This window comes from Phallusia mammillata, chromosome 6 (genome assembly GCF_965637545.1).
Source record: "Phallusia mammillata chromosome 6, kaPhaMamm4.hap1.1, whole genome shotgun sequence".
Lineage (NCBI taxonomy): Eukaryota > Metazoa > Chordata > Ascidiacea > Phlebobranchia > Ascidiidae > Phallusia > Phallusia mammillata.
The window spans coordinates 26,233,178-26,254,556 of NC_137257.1; the positions used below are offsets into that span (position 1 = coordinate 26,233,178).

General features: G+C 37.9%; 1 protein-coding gene across 1 annotated transcript; it reads left to right on the forward strand.

Moving 5' to 3' along the window:
* Window positions 1–16,028: 16,028 nt before the first annotated feature.
* Window positions 16,029–19,269, forward strand: LOC145234019 (uncharacterized). Its single transcript, XM_080098792.1, has 9 exons — window positions 16,029–16,183; window positions 16,883–16,946; window positions 17,121–17,290; window positions 17,511–17,571; window positions 17,653–17,834; window positions 17,891–17,960; window positions 18,258–18,451; window positions 18,583–18,658; window positions 18,914–19,269. The coding sequence occupies exons 1-9, from the start codon at window positions 16,084–16,086 to the stop codon at window positions 19,098–19,100; spliced, it is 1,104 nt and encodes a 367-aa protein (XP_079954918.1). The 5' UTR covers window positions 16,029–16,083; the 3' UTR covers window positions 19,101–19,269.
* The last annotated feature ends 2,110 nt before the right edge of the window (window positions 19,270–21,379 follow it).

Below are 21,379 nucleotides of genomic sequence, written 5' to 3' on the forward strand. Positions count from 1 at the left end.
CCGCTGACAGAAAATTTAGTTACCTAATGCGCCGCATGGTTTAAAAGTTCGTAAAGGCCTGATCTAAAGCCTTTAATAACCCTTGATGTTTCACTAAGTATGTGTTGTTTATATCTTCAATTGTAGACACAATAACATTTTCATTGTGTGTTTGTGGCAGGTGGAAATACAGTGACAACAGTTGCATCGTGTGAGGCATCACTGACAACATGCGATGCACTTTGCTCAGACGAAGTGTAAGTTGAATTCCAAACAGCCATCACAACAACAAAAATCATAGCAACAATGTCGCAACAGCCTACGCCACGTATTTCTTACAATAGTTGCGCAATTCGCACAAAGAATACCGCACTATATTTAGCCAATTAGCTTTGAAATAGCAAACGCGGAACAACAACACGGGTGTTTGAATTGAACACGGTGAAATTTGACCTCGGCTCTTTTCGAAGTCACTAATTAACGCAGGGATCCGCAAATAGTGGGTCGCGACCCAAATAGCAACTGACAATATCATAATACCAGTCTTAGTTGAATAGTATTTTCCACAGACTTGATGCTTGGGTCGCGAGAATTTAGAGCGATTTTTTAGGGTCGCGCCAAAAAGTATTTGCGGACCCCTGAATTAACGCACAGGGCCACTGGAATCAAACGGCAGGTTCACAACAAAAAAGGCTTACAACATCAAACTTTCAATATTTTAAGTAGCTTTATGGCCAAATATAATCACTGCACCGGTACAATGTATAAATCGTAATATTGCGCACTGTACTAGCTGCCGATAACCAAAACTAATGGGTCTTGTTCGGCACAGGGGTTGTGTTTCTGCATGCTGCAACGACGAAGACAATTGCAACCGATTCTCGGTGTCCGAAATAAAGGCCGTGCTTACATGTGTTTCTGGAACCGCCGATGGCGCTGTACCGACAACAATAGCGATTTGTGGCACATGCGAACTATGCGCAATTACAAAAACCGGTACCAGTAAAAATATATACTTCATACAAATATGCTGTATGCATATTAACTTGTTCAGAAGCATGTTGGGTAGTAATGACAGCATAAATGCGACACTGAGGCGAATCTTACACTCCGTAACTGCTAAACATGCTGACTTTCAAGAGTTTGTAAACTTTTTTTGCACGAATGTGCAGTGAGTATCTCGGTATTTTCAGAAGTATGCTGCGTAGTAATACCAGCATAAATGCCACACTAAGGTGGACCTTCTATTTTTGCACTTTACAACTTATGTACATACTCACTACTATTATCAACATGCAAACTACCTTTGTTTGCTTGCTCAATCTGTTTTTGCAGGAACACAATATGATGGATCATGTTCAACGCAAGCCAACTGCGACCTGCTTTGCACGGGAGTAACGTAAGTTATATAAACTATTGCTGCCAGCGTAATATCAAGTTTATAGCTCTATAAACTTAACGTATGTTATCTGACAAAATTATCTTAACAAACAGATATCCTAGATTTGTCTATTGCGGTGATAGTTCGTTTAAAATTACAATACTTTAAACCAGGGACTGCACATCAGCTTGTTGTAATGACGCGGACAACTGCAACAGTTTGCCTATTTCTGACATTACAAACATTCTCCGTTGTGGAACAGGGACAGTCATGGATGGAGTATTTACCGAATTCACAACATGCGCTGCAGGACAACAATGCCAACGAACCGAAACTAGTACGAAACGGTTGATAAATAAAACCTCACACTATACAATTATTAAAGTACTCTTACAGTTAAAGCAAATATTGTAACGGACATTGCAAAAATATTAGTGACATAGGCGCCGGCACAATTGTTTCGAAGGAGGGGCCAATTTCAAAAACTACTCACATGCATAATTTTACTAAAATTACTATTTTAAGTAATAATGTACACATGGCATAAAATATATGCAGTAGATTTGTGTTAACGATAAAAAAATCCCTGCACAGCCAAGTAACCAATTACTATTTTGTCCGTTCAAGAACAACAAGAACGGCAGAGGCTTTGGAAACAACGCTGCATACGTAAACAAAGCAGACATCGTTAAGGACTCTTGTTTAGTCATTTGCTTGTGACTGTATAAATTTCCCTTCTCAGAGCACTATCTATTTTCAGTCATCAAGTTTTTCGAGAAAATATTGAATTTTGGGGTACTTTGAAATTAAAAAAGGGTGAGGACTGCCCCTTCTTGGCCCTACGTGCCGGCGACAACGATTAGTGATAAAAATTACCGGGGTAGTTTGGCTGTGCGCCAGATGGTAACTAGTACAGTGTAACACCACCAACTAAACTTAACTTAATCTGATTTATAGCTGCAGGTGTGGCAGTGACCACTGTTGGGATGTGTATTGACGCAAGCGCAGAGTGTGGAGTTGGATGCACCGCACCGTAAGAGTTTGAAGTCTAAAAATGTTAACACACAAACGATAATCACGACAAAATATACCAACAAGTTTCAAGCAGGAGTTAAAAAAATATAAACCAGACCCGACATAACCTCATAAATTTTTTCATGAAACATTTTTTAAACCAATTCCACGAATACTGCTTTTATTTGAAAAAACAATGATTTAGTTTTCTTTTTGATATGACAAACACAATTAAATCGCTGACGTCATGTATTCAGCTACATAGCCTAGCCAAATACGAAACAATTCTGGCAAATTTGATTTGACTCAGGGATTGTGTATCGGCATGCTGCAACGATGCTGACGGCTGCAACACACTGACTGTTGAACAACAAACCGCCCTAAAGTGTTTGGTAGGTTCTGATGCGAGTGCAGTGATTGAACATTGTACGGGAGGCCAAGTGTGTGGAAGAACCGAAATAACAGGAGCAAGTAAGTGACAACTTATGTCTAAACTTCGCCTTTTAAACTGGCCCAACTAACTTTACAAACAATATCGTTTATTCGACACACGCTCATATTGTGCACCCTTTTCTTCTTTATTTAACAAAACTATGTGTTACTAACCATTTCTCAGAGGAATGTATATAGCGCACAACGCAATACAGAAAAGAAAGTAAAAAAATCTGAAGACAATGAGTCTATGTGCTGAAAATATGTGGTCGCAATTTCTGGACACGCCAAAAACGAGTTTTTGTTGCAATTTACAGGTCCTGCCGTTGTCACAACTTGCCAGGATTCACCAGCAACATGCGACGCTTTGTGCGATGGGATCATGTATGTAATGCAGACTTTTAGGGTTTATGTGTGTTAGGTAATAATAAACCGGAAACAAACACAGCTGTGATGGGACGTACGGTTGCCAACGCCTGGTTTTAGGTGTTGGTAAATACAACTTCGGTGGTCCCTAGGTTGAATTGTCAATGATTATATGCCCGTAGCAACAAACACAAAGTTTTAATTAAATACAAAACACTTGCCCTTTTGAAATCACTAACGAAAAGACAGTTCTTTAGCAATGCTGAAAACAAATAAAAAACGTTTCCACAGCAAAACTGGGTAACATATTTCTTGTTACCCACCAGCCAAGCAACAGCTTCCATACAATTGGTTATTTGCAGGGACTGCATTTCAGCTTGCTGCAGCGAAGATAACTGCAACAGTCAAACTGTGACCGAAATGAGGAACATAGTTACTTGCGCAATAGGAACAGTGCTTGACACAAGTGAACTAACTGACACGGAACAATGTGATGCAGGGAAGCTATGCGCGCGGAGGGAAAGAACTACAGAAGCAGGAGGTCAACAAACAACAAGATAAAATCTTAAACTATATGTTGATAAAGTGTGAAAAATGATTCCCTATTTTATTAACATAATTATCAACACAACTTTTAGATTTAACAGGAACCACTGGAGCATGCGCAACGCAGGACGAATGTGAAAACTTCTGCAACAGCGTTGCGTAAGTGCCATCCCCGATTGAGTATTTCTCTAATAAGTCTTAATATCAAGACAACTGTGTTCTGTTTTAACCAAATAATGATTCTGCAAATTTTCTGCTAAACTAAATTAATGTAAAGTGATGACAATAAGTTTAACGATCACGAATATCGGTATTTATTTACAAAATTGTTTTAACTGATTGCTTGTAATTGCCAGACTGTGCGTAACGGCTTGCTGCAACGACGCTGATCAATGTAACAGTCAGAGAGCGGCAGAAATGAACGCAGTTCTAAGATGTGCCAGTGGAAGCGAAGTGGATGGGACCTTAACTGACTCTGTCACGTGTTCAAATGGAGAAATTTGCGCAAGGACGGAAACAACAGACGTCAGCGACGGTAAACTATAAAAAACAGCAAAAAAACTGGATTGGGACAAATTCGCTTCATAGGAAACTCCGTTTTGTTGCATACTAAATCTCAAATTGTAGCCCTCCCATATAGTTCAAAAAATAGTGCGGTAATCGAGTGTTTTGCAAAACCAAGTTGCTATTGCATAAAAAAAGCCGCAGAAAAATACTAATTAAGATAAAATATGTATTGGGGTTTTAGGTGTTTAGATTTACAAGGGTTAGCATAGTAATTTAGTTTAGATGTGTGATGAAAGAAAACCTTTTAAACAGTAACTAGTACATCAATATTGCGTTCAGCCATCACCATCGTTGGAAGCTGTCAAGATGTTGCCGCTTGCGAATCGCTGTGCCAAGGTGCAACGTAAGTAACGTTACCAATAAAAAACATCAGACCTACCTTCAACTGAAAAAAGTTTAATACTTTATCATCAGTAATAAGTGAAAGAAACTAACTCCCGTTTTCTGGTATTAAAAGAAACAATAAATTTACTGCACTGCAAAGCACACGTAGACGCTAAATAACAATATGGTTGACGGCAGGGGTCGGCAACCCCTGGCACGCGTGCCAAGTTTGGCACTCGATGTGATTTTTTATAGCACTCCAAAAGATTTGCGTGTTTGTATTAAAGTATTATTTTGAACTGTTACACTGCTTGTTTCCAGTTGTTTATGATTTAATATTCTTAAACTCCAGCTTACACGCACAGATCTGTGTGCTTTCTGTTTATTATTGACATCAGCTGGCACAAACCACTATTACTTAAAAAATGTTGGTACGCGAAGTCGTTACCACATGAAAATAACAAGTAAAATGACATGCGTCGCCTGAAAGGTTACCGACTATTTACGGTTTATCACTCTATGTCTCAACAGAGTTTGCGTATCCGCTTGCTGCGGTAGCGGAGATCTCTGCAACAGCCAAGCTGTCAGTGTGATGAAAACCCATTTGGAATGCACAGTAGGAAGTGGGACAACCTTAACACGGAGAAAGAACTGCGATACTGGAGAAATCTGCGCAAGAACAGAAACAACAACGGCTGATGGTAGGGTGCATGTGTGAGCTTGTGCTGTATATAAAGCACACCATGAGCAGCATTAATATTTTGGCAGGTACAACAGTGGAAGGGTCGTGCCGAACTCTGGCACAATGCCAAACGCTTTGTTCCGGTCAAACGTGAGTATCCGAGATACAACCTACAATACGGTACTGCAATATACGTGTACGGATAAATATAAGTAGAAGAATAGACTGCGATGCAAAAAACGAATCCATAAACTTTTAGATATATTCACAGTGGAAGCGACAAAAAAACGTACTGACACAGAACTTTTGCTTTGGACATCCGCAACATACTAATTGGGGCTGTTAGATAATTTACTGGTATTTTTGGCAGAAATTGTGAAGCGGCGTGCTGCGATGATGCAGACAACTGTAACAGTCGCGGAGTAAGCGATATAAAAGCAATTGTAACTTGCGGCACTGGGACTTTAACTTCTGGGGGAACGTTCCCTGAAACCACCACGTGTGGCACAGGAGAGCTATGCGCAAGAACAGAAACGACCCCAGGTAATATGTTGTGTGTGAATTATACAGTGATACCTGGTGAATTATACAGTGATTTTGAAATAGCTTTTTTGTTATAACCAGGAGACACTGTTGGATCGTGCCAGGCGCAAACGGCGTGTGACGGAGATTTGTGCAACGCAGCAGAGTAAGTCACAACAACAACAACAGCACTCGTCGGTAATATGACGAAAACAAAATCAAACCAATGCATTCTACTGAGTACCGTAATTCTACAAATTATGCTTCACATGGAAATATGCATACCAGTTCAACCATAACTGCAAAAGATAAACATTTAAAATTCCGCATTGAGTGAGTTTATTTTTTGCAGAGGTTGTGTGGCTTCATGTTGTAACTTTGCGGATGGGTGCAATACCTTATCGATCACCCAACAAACAGTAAGACAATGTTTTGTGGGTACGGCCACCCAGACAGGCGACACAGTTCCTTCAACTACACCTCAAAGTTGCAACGAAAATCAAATTTGCGGACGAAGTGAGACGAGATCCACAGTGAGCAGTGAGTCTCAGTGACACCTGACTTCTTTGAGTTGCTGAATGACACCTGTCATATTTGATTTGCTCAGTGACACCTGACACATTTAAGTTGTTTTATGACATTTTTTTTTCATACAGCTGAGCAGATTGAAATCAAAGGAAGCTGTGTTACCTCTCTTACAGATTGCGACTCGCTCTGTGCTGATTCCAGGTAAGTTTGAAAACAAACTACAATGGTCGATATCATTCCGAAGGTATAGCAGATTGTATTGGGTAGTCTTAATTTACTTATGAGTGGACGAGTACTTTGTGCCTTGGGTTATGTTGAGTTTATTTCGCTTGGTGAAAGACAACATAGCGACACAATTGCACTAAAATAATCACCAAGCTGGAAATAGCTGCACAACGTTAAAACGTTATAGAGCGCAAAATAGTACATTCACAATTGGTGGATCATGATTAAACGCGTTTACTGTTTTGTTTACTGTATTAAAGCGTTTGCCTTTGTTGACAGTGCTTGTGTATCTGCATGCTGTGATCAGAACGACTGCAACAGCGCAAATGTAATAGCGATGACTCTCACAGTAACATGCGCAACAGGAGAAGTCACTGATGGAACACTGACTGGAACTGAAAACTGCGCGGGAGGGTTGCTCTGTGCACGAAAGGAAACCACCACAAACACTGAGAGTGAGCTATTTTCTCATATTTTTGAATTACGTCTTCGTAAAGTCTTTTATTTAGACCTGCCGTTTCTGGTCAGCGTACAGATATTTGAGGTAACGTTTAAAATTATTTGCAGCTACCACCGTTGGATCGTGTACAAGTCAAGCTGATTGTGATGATCTGTGTGCTGGTACAGAGTAAGCATGATTTTGTATCACTGCTGGACATATTAGATTTGTTTCAACTATTCTTCTGCTTCTTAGTGGTTGTGTTTCGGCTTGCTGCAAAAACGCCGACATGTGTAACAGCAAGGCCGTCACCGAAATGAAAAACACTTTAATTTGTGCAACTGGTATCGATGTGTCTGGGACTGTTACTCAACTTACAACCTGTGCAGCTGACGAGCTCTGTGCAAGAAAAGAAACAACATCACCTGGTATTCATTACTGTACTGTTAAATATCCCTGGTGTCGTCCTGAAATTAAGACCAAACCAGAAAGTACAATCCTGAAACTTGCCTCGACCCGACATTTGGTTGAACTAAAACCCTTATTAGGCCTAAAAGTTTTATTTACCAAGGTAAAATTTAGGCACAAAAATGAGGTAGCGTGGAGTCAGGCCTGGATCAAACCCGGTACTTTAAGTGAAGCCCGAATCCGAACTACAACTCTGACATGGATCATAAAACTGGAAAACGCTCAGCCCTGCACGAGCAAACCACAAAATCCTAAATTCATTAACAGCTTCGTACAAAGGAATCAAAATAGACATCCAGCAACACAAACTCTCACAAAGCAATACGCCTGATGGCGACCTGTACAAACACGCAGATTTTCGACCAAGTTTCAACTGGACAAATATGAAACAGTTAGATTAAAAGCAAATTTACAACTTCCTTAAAACTAGCTTTATTAAACCAGGACTGCCTGACAACTTTTGTTTTTCAGATTCAACTGAGTTATCTTGCCAAACTGAAGCCGCATGTCAGACCCTTTGTGCAGCTGACGCAACGTAAGAAAACTTATTTCGAACAAAATCAGATTTTTTCGCAAATCTCTAAAACATAATGCATTTTTAGTTACTTTACGACAAATAATAAACAATGCAGTTTTTTGAAAAACGATACTATTTAATTTATTTTAGTATGTATAAAGTTACCTGAAAAAGTTATGCATTTTTTTACATAATGGTCTGACTCTAAAAAACATTCATTGCTTTGCAGGAATTGCAAATCGACGTGTTGTAGTGATGGGGACAGCTGCAATAGTCGCAGTGTTGATGACATAGTTTCTGTAACAATTTGTGGAACCGGTACTTTTTCTGGTGGAAACTTCCAAGATGTTAAAACTTGTGCATCTGGTGAACTTTGCGCGACTGTAACGAACGGAAGTAAGTTGCAGATAAATATGTTGCCAGAGAAAAAAAATTATAGCCAGTATTAAAACATAACCGAATAGTGTACCTAAATTTGTTGTTAGTTTGACGATAAATACTTTTGTCTGAAAAATTGCATAAATGCATGTCCAAGTCAACATGTCTGCTTATTTCTGTCTGATTTTTTCAGATTAATTGGCATATAACTTTCTCCAATATTTTCAGATGTAATAACTGGATCGTGTCAAAGTCAGGCTGCATGTGACGGAGATTTATGCAACGGCGCACAGTAAGTCACAGCAATAAATTGAATGATTCTTGCCTCCTTGAGTTGTTTGTGTGTTTGAAAGTAATTAAAGTGCAAAACGACATGATGTGTGGGCCTTGGGTGCTAACATACTAGTTATTGGAAGAAGCATAGCCTGTACAAAACTGTGTAAAGGGCAAAAACATAATGGGAGGGAATACTGGGTTCAGATAAAATGTCGAGTAAAACACAGCTTTATAGTTGCCAAAACGTGCATTTTCAGTGGCCACTTTGGGCCTGCTCGTAAGTCCACATTTCGCCTGGGTAAATACTATTTAGTCCAGCGGCGGCTGTTTATATTTTGGAATACCAACTACCGTGCTTTTTGTGCAGAGGTTGTACAGCCACGTGTTGTAACAACGCTGATGGGTGCAACAGTGTTGGATTAACTGAACCTGAAGCGAACAGACAATGTTTTGTGGGCACGGTCACCCAGACCGGAGACACAGTTCCTTCAACCACATCTCAAAGTTGCAACGAAAATCAAATTTGTGGACGAAGCGAAAAGACATCCACAGTAAACAGTAAGTTACAGCAGTATGAACATGTATTGGGTGCAAAATTCACTTATGTTGTTCACACAGACGAGCAGCAGATTGAGATCGAAGGAAGATGCGTTGATGCTCTGACTGAATGCGACTCGCTGTGTGGTGATGCCGAGTATGTATTATTTTGGTAAAGCGCACAACATCAAAAAAAGTTTTACTAACGCTGGGCCGTGCTGATGTAGAGTATATTATACTAAACTCAGTTGTACATATATACCTCTGACCCTGGTACTGGAGTATAACTAACAATACTGATTTACATTTCATAGATTCTGGTACTGGAGTATAACTAACAATACTGATTTACATTTCATAGATTCTGGTACTGGTGTATAACTAACAATACTGATTTACGTTTCATAGATTCTGGTACTGGTGTATAACTAACAATACTGATTTACATTTCATAGATTCTGGTACTGGTGTATAACTAACAATACTGATTTACATTTCATAGATTCTGGTACTGGTGTATAACTAACAATGTCGGTTTACATTTCTTAGCAACTGTGTATCTGCATGCTGTGATCAGGACGACTGCAACAGCGCAACTGTGAAAGCGATGGCGCTCACAGTAACATGCGCAACAGGTGAAGTCACTGATGGAGCACTGACCGAAACTGCAGACTGCGCCGAAGGGTTGCTCTGTGCACGAAAGGAAACAAAATCTGATCCTGAAAGTAAAAATCCTTTGCTAAATTTAAAAACAAAAAATGTTTTATAACAATAGCACAGAAGAATTGAAATTTTTCTCGATCTAGCTACAACGACTGTTGGATCGTGCAAGAGCAAAGAGGAATGCGACAACCTTTGCGCTGACATCGTGTAAGTTTCACACTTTTACATGACACATGACTTCTGCCACATAGGCATGAACATGTTGTTTTCTAGTGGTTGCACTTCGGGATGTTGTAGCAATGCAGACAAGTGTAACAGCTTGCCGGTCAGCGATATTAAAAGCAAGCTAAAATGCGACGTTGGCTCTTCGACGAGTGACAGTCTTACAAAAACCAAAACCTGTAAAACCGGTGAACTGTGTGCAAGGAAAGAAGAGACCACTGACGGAAGTATGTGTTGTTTGCTAAGTCTTGGTGTAATAAATCACTAGTATCAGTTAATAAAACGGAAAATTAAAACGAAAAGCCTATGCTGCCCAACCAAAAACAACCAATTGTGAAAAATTTATCATCAGGATTTGTTCAACGGACCTCTTTAAAAAGATTCAACAGCGTTTCAACTCATAAAAAAATATAAAATTTCAACACTAAAAAACTACTGGAATTTTCCCTTTGGTTAAAGAAATCAAGTCACATTTTGTCCAAAAAATAAAACTTTTAAGCGATAATGTTTGCGTTTTAATTTAGCCACCACCATAGAAGGAACCTGCCAAACCAAAGAAGCGTGCAAAACTCTTTGCAGCAACGAAACGTATGCAAAATTAAACCAATATTATTTCTTTGATGTAAAAACTTGTTTTAATTTTCAAATTAAACGGCTAAAAAACTACCAGAAGTAATTTGTTTGTTTTGTTGTTTAACACAGAGACTGCGCGTCAGCTTGTTGTAATGATGGCGACAACTGCAACAGTCGTAGAGTTGCCGAAATAAGAACTGTTATCAATTGCGGAACTGGGAATTTGACTCCTGGCGGAACGTTCCCTGACACAAGCACGTGTGCCACAGGAGAACTCTGCGCAAGAACTGAAACTGAAGGAGGTAAAACAATAAGACTCGCCGAAAGCCGTATACAAATTTTAACGTTAAATATTTTTGATTTTCGTAGGAGCTACAGTGGGTTCGTGTCAGACGCAAACTGCGTGCAATGGAGATCTATGTTCTGGAGCAGCGTAAGTCAAAATTGCTGTAAAACTGATACAAAAATGTGAAAAAGGTATTTGCTCTATTTGTCTAGGGGATGTCTGAGCGAATGCTGCAACTTTTCTGACCTCTGCAACACAATTCCAATCAATACAACGAGTGCTAATCCTACAACAACCACAACAACCACCACTGTATCAACTACCACAACAGTATCAACAACAACTGGTGGTGCTGAACATGCAGCACAAATTAATATGTTGGTGATGATGGGTCTTGTGGTTCTCGGTTGGTTCATGGCTTAATCGATGTGTTTTCAATGCATCAGCATTACTGTGTTTGTGTGATTTAGAGAATATATATCCAAGTTTAAACTAGTTTCTTACGTTGCACATGGATTTCAACCTACTGTGAAGTGTGTTAATGTAAGCTGTGTCGTAGTGTTACTTAGGGCGTCCATGCCGGATATCCGTAGAACACATATATATATAATGTCAATGCAGCATTTCAATAAATTCTGTACTTCATAGTGTTTGTGATCGTGTTTATTGTTGTATCTATTGAGTCAACAACAAATCTTCCACGCAAATCTACAAAAAATGTTGTCACCAAGCAACAAATTATCCTTGCCTATTAGAAAGGGAATTATTAGAAAACATTACAGTCACAAAAAGTTTCGGTCCCAAAACCAAGTTAAAAAAGACTGATGTGCAACACCGTTTTTTATCTCAAACATATTTGAAAAGTGGTAGACGAAAAACGAAAACAGTGAGCTAAAAAAAGGGAAGTTACTTATAAGTTTGGACAAGCTACACGAGGACAGAAAGCTGTTAACTCTTGGATGGCTCTTTACATGAACAGTGGAAGACAATTGTAGAAAACATGAACAGTTTGAACGTTTGATTTGCGCCTGTAACCCTGGGTTGTGACGTTCATTTTACGGTTTGCCTAAACTTTATGACCGGAACGGACGCAACCAAAACGAGCGTTCCTGGTGATATTTACCGTTATTCAACTGTAACCACGCGTGGTGAGTAAGATAAGTGTCAGATGACAAATGTTCACTTAGAAAAAAGTGGCTAACCACGCTTCGTTGATTAAATCTTACCTCAACTAGATTTCAGGCAATATGTATGGTAAAGATAGAAGACAAGCCTTTTATTAGTGAATTGGACCTGAACGTCTTTCGGTATGAAATAGATACTGAATTAACTAAACTGCTGTCCATATACCAGACGAAATCACGTTTGTAGCAAATGCTGGAGATTGTGTTCCACGCTTCAATTACGCAGGAAGTCCATTAAGAAGACACAATATTTACGTCAGGCTCATAAACTTTTATAGCGAGATCGAGTCATAGCAACCGAACAAAACAACTAGAACACAAAGACCTTAAACGCTTGAAATGTTTTGGTAACCTTTGAATTTCACAGTCTAGCTCCTCTGTCCCGCGGCCGTTTCATGCCTAATGTCACAAAAAAACAGTCCATCACACAGGAGTATAGTAAAGTGTACAATATAACAAGTCTGACAAAAAAAATTAACTCAACATAACTATAGTTTACCAGTTTGGTTACTGCGCTTTGTGTAACTTGAAGTACGTCCTATCAGACTTTACACGTAATCTTTCAAAGTCAATTTACACAAAATGTTAAGATGAACATAAATTCATAACTGGGATCAGCCCTGAAGCGTCCCGGAAAGACTCCTGTCGTGGGTTCGAATCCCACCGCAGGCTAGATTTTTCTAGCCTACGCCTTGCCATATGGTGGTGAATGCTTGGTGACCGGCTGATTCGGTGTGACGCCTTTAATGGGCCTGGCGTACTGTGATTTACACAAAATGTCAATTTTTCGCCAACGATTTCCAGTTTTACAGATTTCCGAAAACCCATTTTTGGATTCCAGGTGTGAAAAACAAGTGGATTAAACGAAAAATAGGTGAAGTATCCTTTTAAATCGGCGTAGTGGTAGTGGTAGCAATAAGCTCTTCACACACAAAACATCTGATGGACTGTAACAGGGTCACAGTTTAACATCCAAAAAAACATTCAAAAGTGGATAAGTTTCTGACTGAACAATAAAACGCCTTGGAATTTTAAAATGCTGATGAAACTTATCATTGGTAGCGCCCATGATAATAGCCTTTTTGTTTTGTCATTAACCTGTGCTAATAAATATGAAACTCTAACTACAAATGCAATTGGTTTTAACCAGTTACAGACAAACAAAATATATTAATAGTCACATTACGGTATGCGATATACAAATACCTAGAATGGTCGCGGGTCGTAGCAACGGACGCGGAACAAAAATATTGATATGAAACCAGTTCAAACTCGTCGCGACAAAAACGTTTAAGTGAAGTATAGTTCAATTAAATGACATTAATAACGCACGTTTTAAAAGATAACAAAACCGAACAATGCAAAGAGTCACGAGTTAGAGGAAGAAAGCCTTGCAAAAATATTTTCAGCATTTCGTAACAATGTGTGTCAGATCCAATCGCTAATAAAAAGTTTTTCCAAGCCTGACAGACAACGGCAGTGTATCAACGTTACGCTGAGACGTCAACGGTATTGCATTGAGCGAATCATCGGGTTTGAATGAAAGTCTCGCTTTTGAAGCGTTCAACAACAAATAAAAAAGATAACAGTCGCACGTTCGATATGGTTGCTTGGAAACTGGCTGTGCTTTGGTTACGGATGTGCACATCACAATGCCGTGCAGCGGTGGAAAAACACCATATATTATTGCGAGGTGAAAAAATATTATCACACGAATAGGTATAATATAGCCACCTTGCCGTCGAGCGATGCCAGTGTTACAAGTATTCAAGCGGGGAAAGAGAGTGGGGGCAGACCACAGGCTCTAAAGCTAAATTAATAGTCTAACTTTACTTTGTCAAGAAAAGTAAAGTAGGAAGATAGGTTCCAAACATCATGTGCTAAAAAACAGTGCCAAGATCGGGGTAAATAACTTATAAATTTATAACGGTTTCAATGTATTACAGAATTACTGTGGCAAATTATCGAAACAAAATTAGGCATGATTCAATTACGAGAAGTCGCACTATTAGCGGTGGTATTTGCGTGTGGCGTTTTGTTCAGTGATGCTCTGGTTGCAACATGTATGGTTGGTACTGGTGGTACTTTAACTCAAACTAACTGTACATCAAGCGAACTCTTTTGCGGAAGAACTGAAACGGGTGGAAGTAAGTAGTATCTTGTCGAGAGCTACTATTTTGTAGTTTATTTATTTTTTCGTAACAAACAACGTTACTAGAGTCGGTCCACTAAAAGATTTAAAAAAACAGTATGAAAGGTTGTCAAGTGGTAACCGCTATTTTACGTCATTTAAGGATTCAGGACGGTTTATTGCACATTGTCTTACTACTGTTTTATGTCTCAGCTTTTGTCGGGTCGTGTGTGGCTGATCTTGCCGCTTGTGATGCTCTCTGTGCTGGAACCGCGTAAGTTTGCACAACGACTATTATTATTAACCGTATTTTTTCATTACATATGTAATCCACTTCAAAATACTTTCACAACACATTTGTTGAATAGCATACTCACAAATATGCTATGTGCTAAAATACATTTTTGGATCTTCTTGAAGTAAAATCTAAACGTTGAAAACTTTGTTGAATATAAATTTTGAACCAATTTCAAAAAATATTTTACATAAAATCAACAAAAGCGTTTTTGCCAAGTACTTGTCGTTACGAGACGCCTCTTTAGGGATTGCATATCGGCTTGCTGCGATGTTGCCGACTGCAACAATGATACTGTCGCCATAATGAGAGAAATAGTGAAATGTGGGGTTGGAGTAGAAACCGGTAGCGCGTTCCCTACCCCTGCAATGACGTGTGCCATGAACGAGTTGTGTGGAAGAAAGGAAGTAACGCCTGCTAGTGGCAGTAAGTATTAGCAGATACCCCTACAAATGCAGATGTTCATTATTACATGAGAGTTTGTTGTTAAAAAGTTTTAACAGTCCTTCTTGAAAAACCACTTGTGCCTACAACACAACATTTTTCAAAGAGATAAACAATTTCGTGTAGAATCAAACAATTATAAATAAAAAAGACATTTAATTTTAATTGTTTGATCAAAATTTGAATGACTAGAACAAAATGTAATACTTTACAGCCACAACCATCACTGGATCGTGTACAGCTGCTGCAGATTGCGAAACACTCTGCAATGGCGAAACGTAAGTCGTTTGGAGTTGTATAAAATCTTCAGTAATAACCAGAGGCAAAAACTCCAAATGCTTCAAGTGAAAGCCGATTGTGGATAACTTGCGTTTAATGCTAAATAATTAAATTCATAAAATCGTACCATTATGTGCACGTTTGCAAGCCATACAAAACGTATATTGCTACAAATGAACAATTCAAGTTGTTATTGTAGAGATGCGTGTGTATCGGCATGTTGCAATGATGCTGACACCTGTAACACTCGGACAGTGGAAGAAATGAGCACTTATGTACGATGTGGATCTGGGGCGGACGCCACTGCAGCAATGTTGACATGTGCTTTAGGATCACTTTGTGGAAGAACCGAAATTACTGGTGGTAAGAAATAATTGAAACTTATTGTAACTTTAACAGTTAACTAGTGTGCACACGCCTATTATATAATTCTGGTTACAGGCGCCACCACAGGAACTTGTTCCACTCAAGCCGAGTGCGAGACTCTCTGCGGCACTACCGCGTAAGTTACAATGCCATAAGTTTAGTCTCACATTTTCACTATCTGCTTGATATCCTTGATAACATTTTTTTTAATTTTAAAAACATTAAAAAGTCGACCTTTCGGTTGATGGTAAGGTGACAGTAGTACAAGGTTTTGTTTCTCGTAAGTCAGCGACTCAACACAGCTAATTGAACTACAGTTATTAACTCCAGCAAAGAATAGAAAGCTTGCTATACAAATCTTGAGCAAATTCATGCACATCTACTTTATCCCCTCGCAGGAATTGTGTATCGGCATGTTGCAATGATGCTGACAACTGTAACACTCGGACAGTAGCACAGATGAGTAATGTAGTGCGATGTGGAACTGGGGCAAATGCTGCGACACTGTTGACTTGCGCAGCTGGATCGCTTTGTGGAAGAATGGAAGTAACTGGTACAAGTAAGGAAATTTGTATTGCTTAGTAGATTGTGGTTAATTTCAGTTTTACTGTTTTCTATTCCCATTAACTTCATACCCCACATTTAGATACAAGTTTTCTTGCTGTATACCTGAGAATGCGAAAAAAAATGACAATGAAAAACAACTATGATACCAGAACTCTAGTCTTGTGTTTAACAAAAATTGCCACTCAATCACTGGGTTTTGAGCTATAACTTACCCGAATAAGCATGCAACCAATTTAATTTTTGGAGGAATAATATCCGACACGCACAAAAACAGTTGCTTTGTAGCATCGTTGCATAAATTAAACAATGGACTGGTGCATGATTTTTACTTAATTGGAACGGTGGTCCATGGCGTGAAACAGGTTGAGAACCACCACCGTACAGTAACCCTCCCCAGCTTCATTGCGTCACAAACGTGTTGTGACGTCATAAATAGCTCGACAACTAGTGACGTGGCATTGATGGCACCTCCAAGCAAAAGCAAATTTACGAATAGCGTTGTAATTTACGTGTTAATGCAATGGTAATATCAACGATAACAAACTACATCGCAACAACGAACCACTTGACTTCACCAAGTTTGCCATCCCACGAAATACGGTTGTGCCCCACTAATCAGAAAGCGCTGGTTAAATTAAACTATTTTGCACAACTTTCAAGTTAATGGGAATCAGTTTGTTTTCGCTTTAAGGTGCAGCAACAACCGGTTCATGTTCAACTCAAGCAGAATGCGACGACCTCTGTGCTGGAACCGCGTAAGTGTGAAAAAATATCATATCAAAAAACCTCATAACAAACACCGAAGGATTTGTTTTGGGGGAATTCGAAAGAATCAACAATTCATATTTTTCGTTATTTGTACAAACGGAAACTGCTTTCAGTTTATTGTTAAAACGAACTAATTTAAGCATCATATGCACGTTTCACAGAAACTGCACAGCTGCATGCTGTAACAATGCCGATGACTGCAACAGTCGAATGGTAGCACAGATCGAAGCTGCCATTGTATGTGGAACTGGAACTTGGGATGGTTCCGCATTTCCTACAGCCACCACTTGTGCCGCTAACGAACTTTGCGCAAGGACAGAAATAACAGGAGGTAAACAAATATAACTTTGATTAGCGAGTCGATATTTTCTAGACATTCTTTCATAGCAAAAAAATCCAACTTGTGAATTTCGCCTCTTTTGGTTGTTTAGCTGCAACTACACCTGATAGGTAACAACCACACACAACAAATTTTTCACCAGTTCACCAGTAACATGTAACCAAACGAATAACGATGTTTTATTTTGTTAAACACCAAAAATTATTTCCAGGTGCTACAGAGGGATCGTGCCAGACACAAGCTGGATGTGATTTGCTCTGTGCTGGACAAACGTAAGTTCCCGTTAACATTAACAACGGGATTGTCGAAAATAAACTTCGATTACTTTACAATTTCCCTTGCAAATTTTACAGGGGCTGCACATCTGCATGTTGCAATGATGGAGATTTCTGCAACAGTCTTTCTGTCATGAACATAATAGATGTGGTCCGATGTGGAGCAAGCACTGAAAGTGGGTCTGCGCCGGCTACAGCATTCACTACAACAATGGTTTGTGCATCTGGTGAACAATGTCAAAGAACTGAAACAACTACAGGTATTATCTGTTCTCCCTCTTGATTTAACACATGATTAACATTGGATTTATTTCAGGCAGCACTGTTGCAACTGCAGGGTCGTGTATTGCTGGAACAGCTACATGCGGAACTGGATGTACTTCTCCGTAAGTTTATTTGTGAAAACCATCCTTCTCTTTGCACATCACACTCTGACAGGTTCAGCTAAAAACAACTTTTGGAGCAGAATTTTCTAAATTAGTTTCAAATAAATTACTAGGGAAAAGCCTGTTAACTTCTAAATGCTAGAATGTAAGCCTTTGGACAACAGCAGTTAAAACCATGATGTTTATACAAATACACTACTAAAGTTCATAGTCATTAAAACACTGCAATGGTATTTAAGATTACAAGAGCTATAAAAAGTGGCATAAAGTTAACAACCATTTTGTTATCATGTACAGGGATTGCATGTCAGCTTGTTGCAACGACGCAGATGGATGTAACACTCTGTCAGTGGCAACACAAACAGCAAGACAATGTTTGGTTGGAACAACTACCCAAGTTGGAAGTGCAGCAGCAACTGGAAGTTTGGTTCTTCAGCATTGTGCAAGTGGAGAAATGTGTGGAAGAAAAGCAACAACAACCACAAGTGGAGGTTCTAAACTTAAGTTTAACATTCTAGAAATACAAAATCTCAAATTGATCAAAGTAAAATATCCGACTGTAACATGTTCAACCATTTCAATATATATACATGACCATAGCCCATAACTGCCTTTGTTTTAGACACATCTACAGTAGTAATAGAAGGATCTTGCAGCACAGCAGCACAATGCAACGATGGAAACATGCTTTGCAATGGGTATGTATATTAACAATTCAATCATACTAAAATTTACCCAGATGCATCAGAACTAAAACAATAACTTAAGCTCTGATTTTAAGCGGACCAAATATATTTCATTTGGTTTTATGATGTTAATTTACACTTAATGCAAAAAGTTTGCTTTCATCACCATAAACAGCATATTGAATCACATATTATGTTTCTGCAATGTGTATTTTTCTGTGTTCAAGTCAAAATGTATGTAAGGGTAATTGTTTATTTTGTTTGCAGAGTTGCAAATTGTGTTGAATATTGCTGTGACACAGATAATTGCAACTCTGTGGCAATTACTACAACCACCACCACCACTACTACAACCACTACAACAACTGCAACCACATCTGGTGCTGAACATGCAGCACAAATTAATATGTTGGTGATGATGGGTCTTGTGGTTCTTGGTTGGTTCATGGCTTAATTGGTGGATTTTAATGCATCATAATTACTGTGTTTGTGTGATTTTAGAATTTTATTGTATTCTATTTTATTTTTTATGTTGCACATGGATTTAATTGAACTGTGAAGTGTGCAAATGTCAAGTACGTGTGATATGTAGGTTTGAACATGTTTTTGCTAGTTCCATGGTATTTTCTTTGATACAATTACAGCAGAGATATTGTTTATCAGACATTACAAACCTCAACAGAAAGAAACCAGCAAAAAAAATGTGTCTACTTTACAGGCACCAAAAAATTAAATAGTATCAGGTCTGACAGAAAAATACTACTTGAGCTGTGGGCAATTGCACTTAAGCCAGGGAAAACATAAACAGGTTAGCTGCACATTTGTACGAATTCTTACAAATGAACCTTTATGTACAGGTCCACAATCTGATAACAATATGTGATAGCCAAAGATGAATTGTTGTGCCAAATAAAACTCTTTAAATAGTTAGCCTATAAACCTATAGTCTCTTGTGTAGTTTAATTAAATGCTAATAATCCCCTAAAACAAAAATTAAAAAATTGGGCTACCAACTCGAACACAAAAAAGCATATCTTTAAACAAAAGTGTTGCAACAATTTGAAGGTCCTTAAGTATTTTGAGCCAATTTATACGTTACAGCTAAATTCAAAGCTAAATTCAGCTTAAACCATTCTTAACTAACATTCAAATTTTTTCAAAGTTAAAACATATAAGCATTCAGCAGAATTATTAACCATGGCTAACAAACATTTTGAATCATAAACTAATAGGTTAATAGTATAATTAAAACTTTGCATTCAATTATCATCAATATGCAAAAGTATATATCACAACACAAACTAAGCACTTATATAGTTATTCTACTGATTTAGTTACAATGTGACCATAGACATTTTTAAAACAATCGAAATATTTTTACTCCAATTATACATACATACATATACTTTCTAACAACACTAACAGTAATGTTTACTAATATTCCATTTCAAGAATCAATTACATTACACAAAAGCACATTCATCCTACCGTTATGATCAATTTTGTTTCAAAAAATTGAATTCTTCAAATTCTTTAAAAAACTCAAACTCTTACTGCCTTTTATGAGCCAATTACCTTGTTCAGTAAGAATACTTTCTCAGCGTTTTTCACTTTTCTCAGCATTTTCTTTCTTTGGAGAAACCGGAGTGATGATAAAGTTCCAACACTACCAAAAGTCTGATGAGCAAAAAAACGTTTTAATGTGATTTTAATATGTCATTCCTAAAATACACTTTTGAGACTTCTTTCAACATTTATAAAAATAAACCCAACACATATATATGAGTCTACCAAAAAAATTCAAGACTAAAGGGTTTTAATTTGTGATGACATCTTCATTCTGTGAAATGTCTTCATTTTCAAAATATCAGTGTGATTGAAAAGACACACATCCAGGCATGTAGTCATCACAAAAGGTGTTTGGAATGTAAATGAACAACTTCAACCAATGAGATATTTTAAAACCACCCTAAGCAAATTTTCAAAAAAAGAGTTTTAAAAACTTTCTATGAAAATGGTATGATTTTTTTCAAATTTACACCTCCCACATAAACTGTGCAATATTATTTTAATTTGTTCATTATAGTAATTATAATTTATATTAAACCATCACAAAAGTTAGTAAATATATCAAATTGTTTCACTGACAACAGCAACTAAAAATAAGAACCTTATCAAATGCTCAAATTTTTGTAGATTTTGAAAAAAATGTAAAGGTAATTTAATATGAGTATTAACAAAAAAATTATTTACCAGAAACACAATATTCTAAAAAATATTTTTTTTAGTTTTTTGGTCTTCAGGTTTGCCAGAGCAATGGGTGAATGTCCATGACAAACTTAGCACCAAAAGAAACATTTTTAAACTCAACTATTTGGAAAGTTTGTTCTATCTGAATATTTGTATTTTAGCTTTAAACAAAACATATTTTTCAAATAAATTATGACAACACAACCAGTTGTCACAAATGTCTATCCCAATGGGTAAAGGTAAAAATTAAACAAAATATTGTTTATTGTTATTCCTGCATGTTTTGTATTTTATGTCTAAAAAAACAATTTAGAGTATTAAATACAGTAACACATTAGACACTGCCAATAAATGTGGACACTGCCAATAAATGATTAGACACGTCTCATTAGACACTGCCAATAAATGTGGATTTTACCTACAGGGTTAAACATTTTGTCAAACAAGCTGTCCCCAAATAAAATTACAATGCAAGAAAATTCT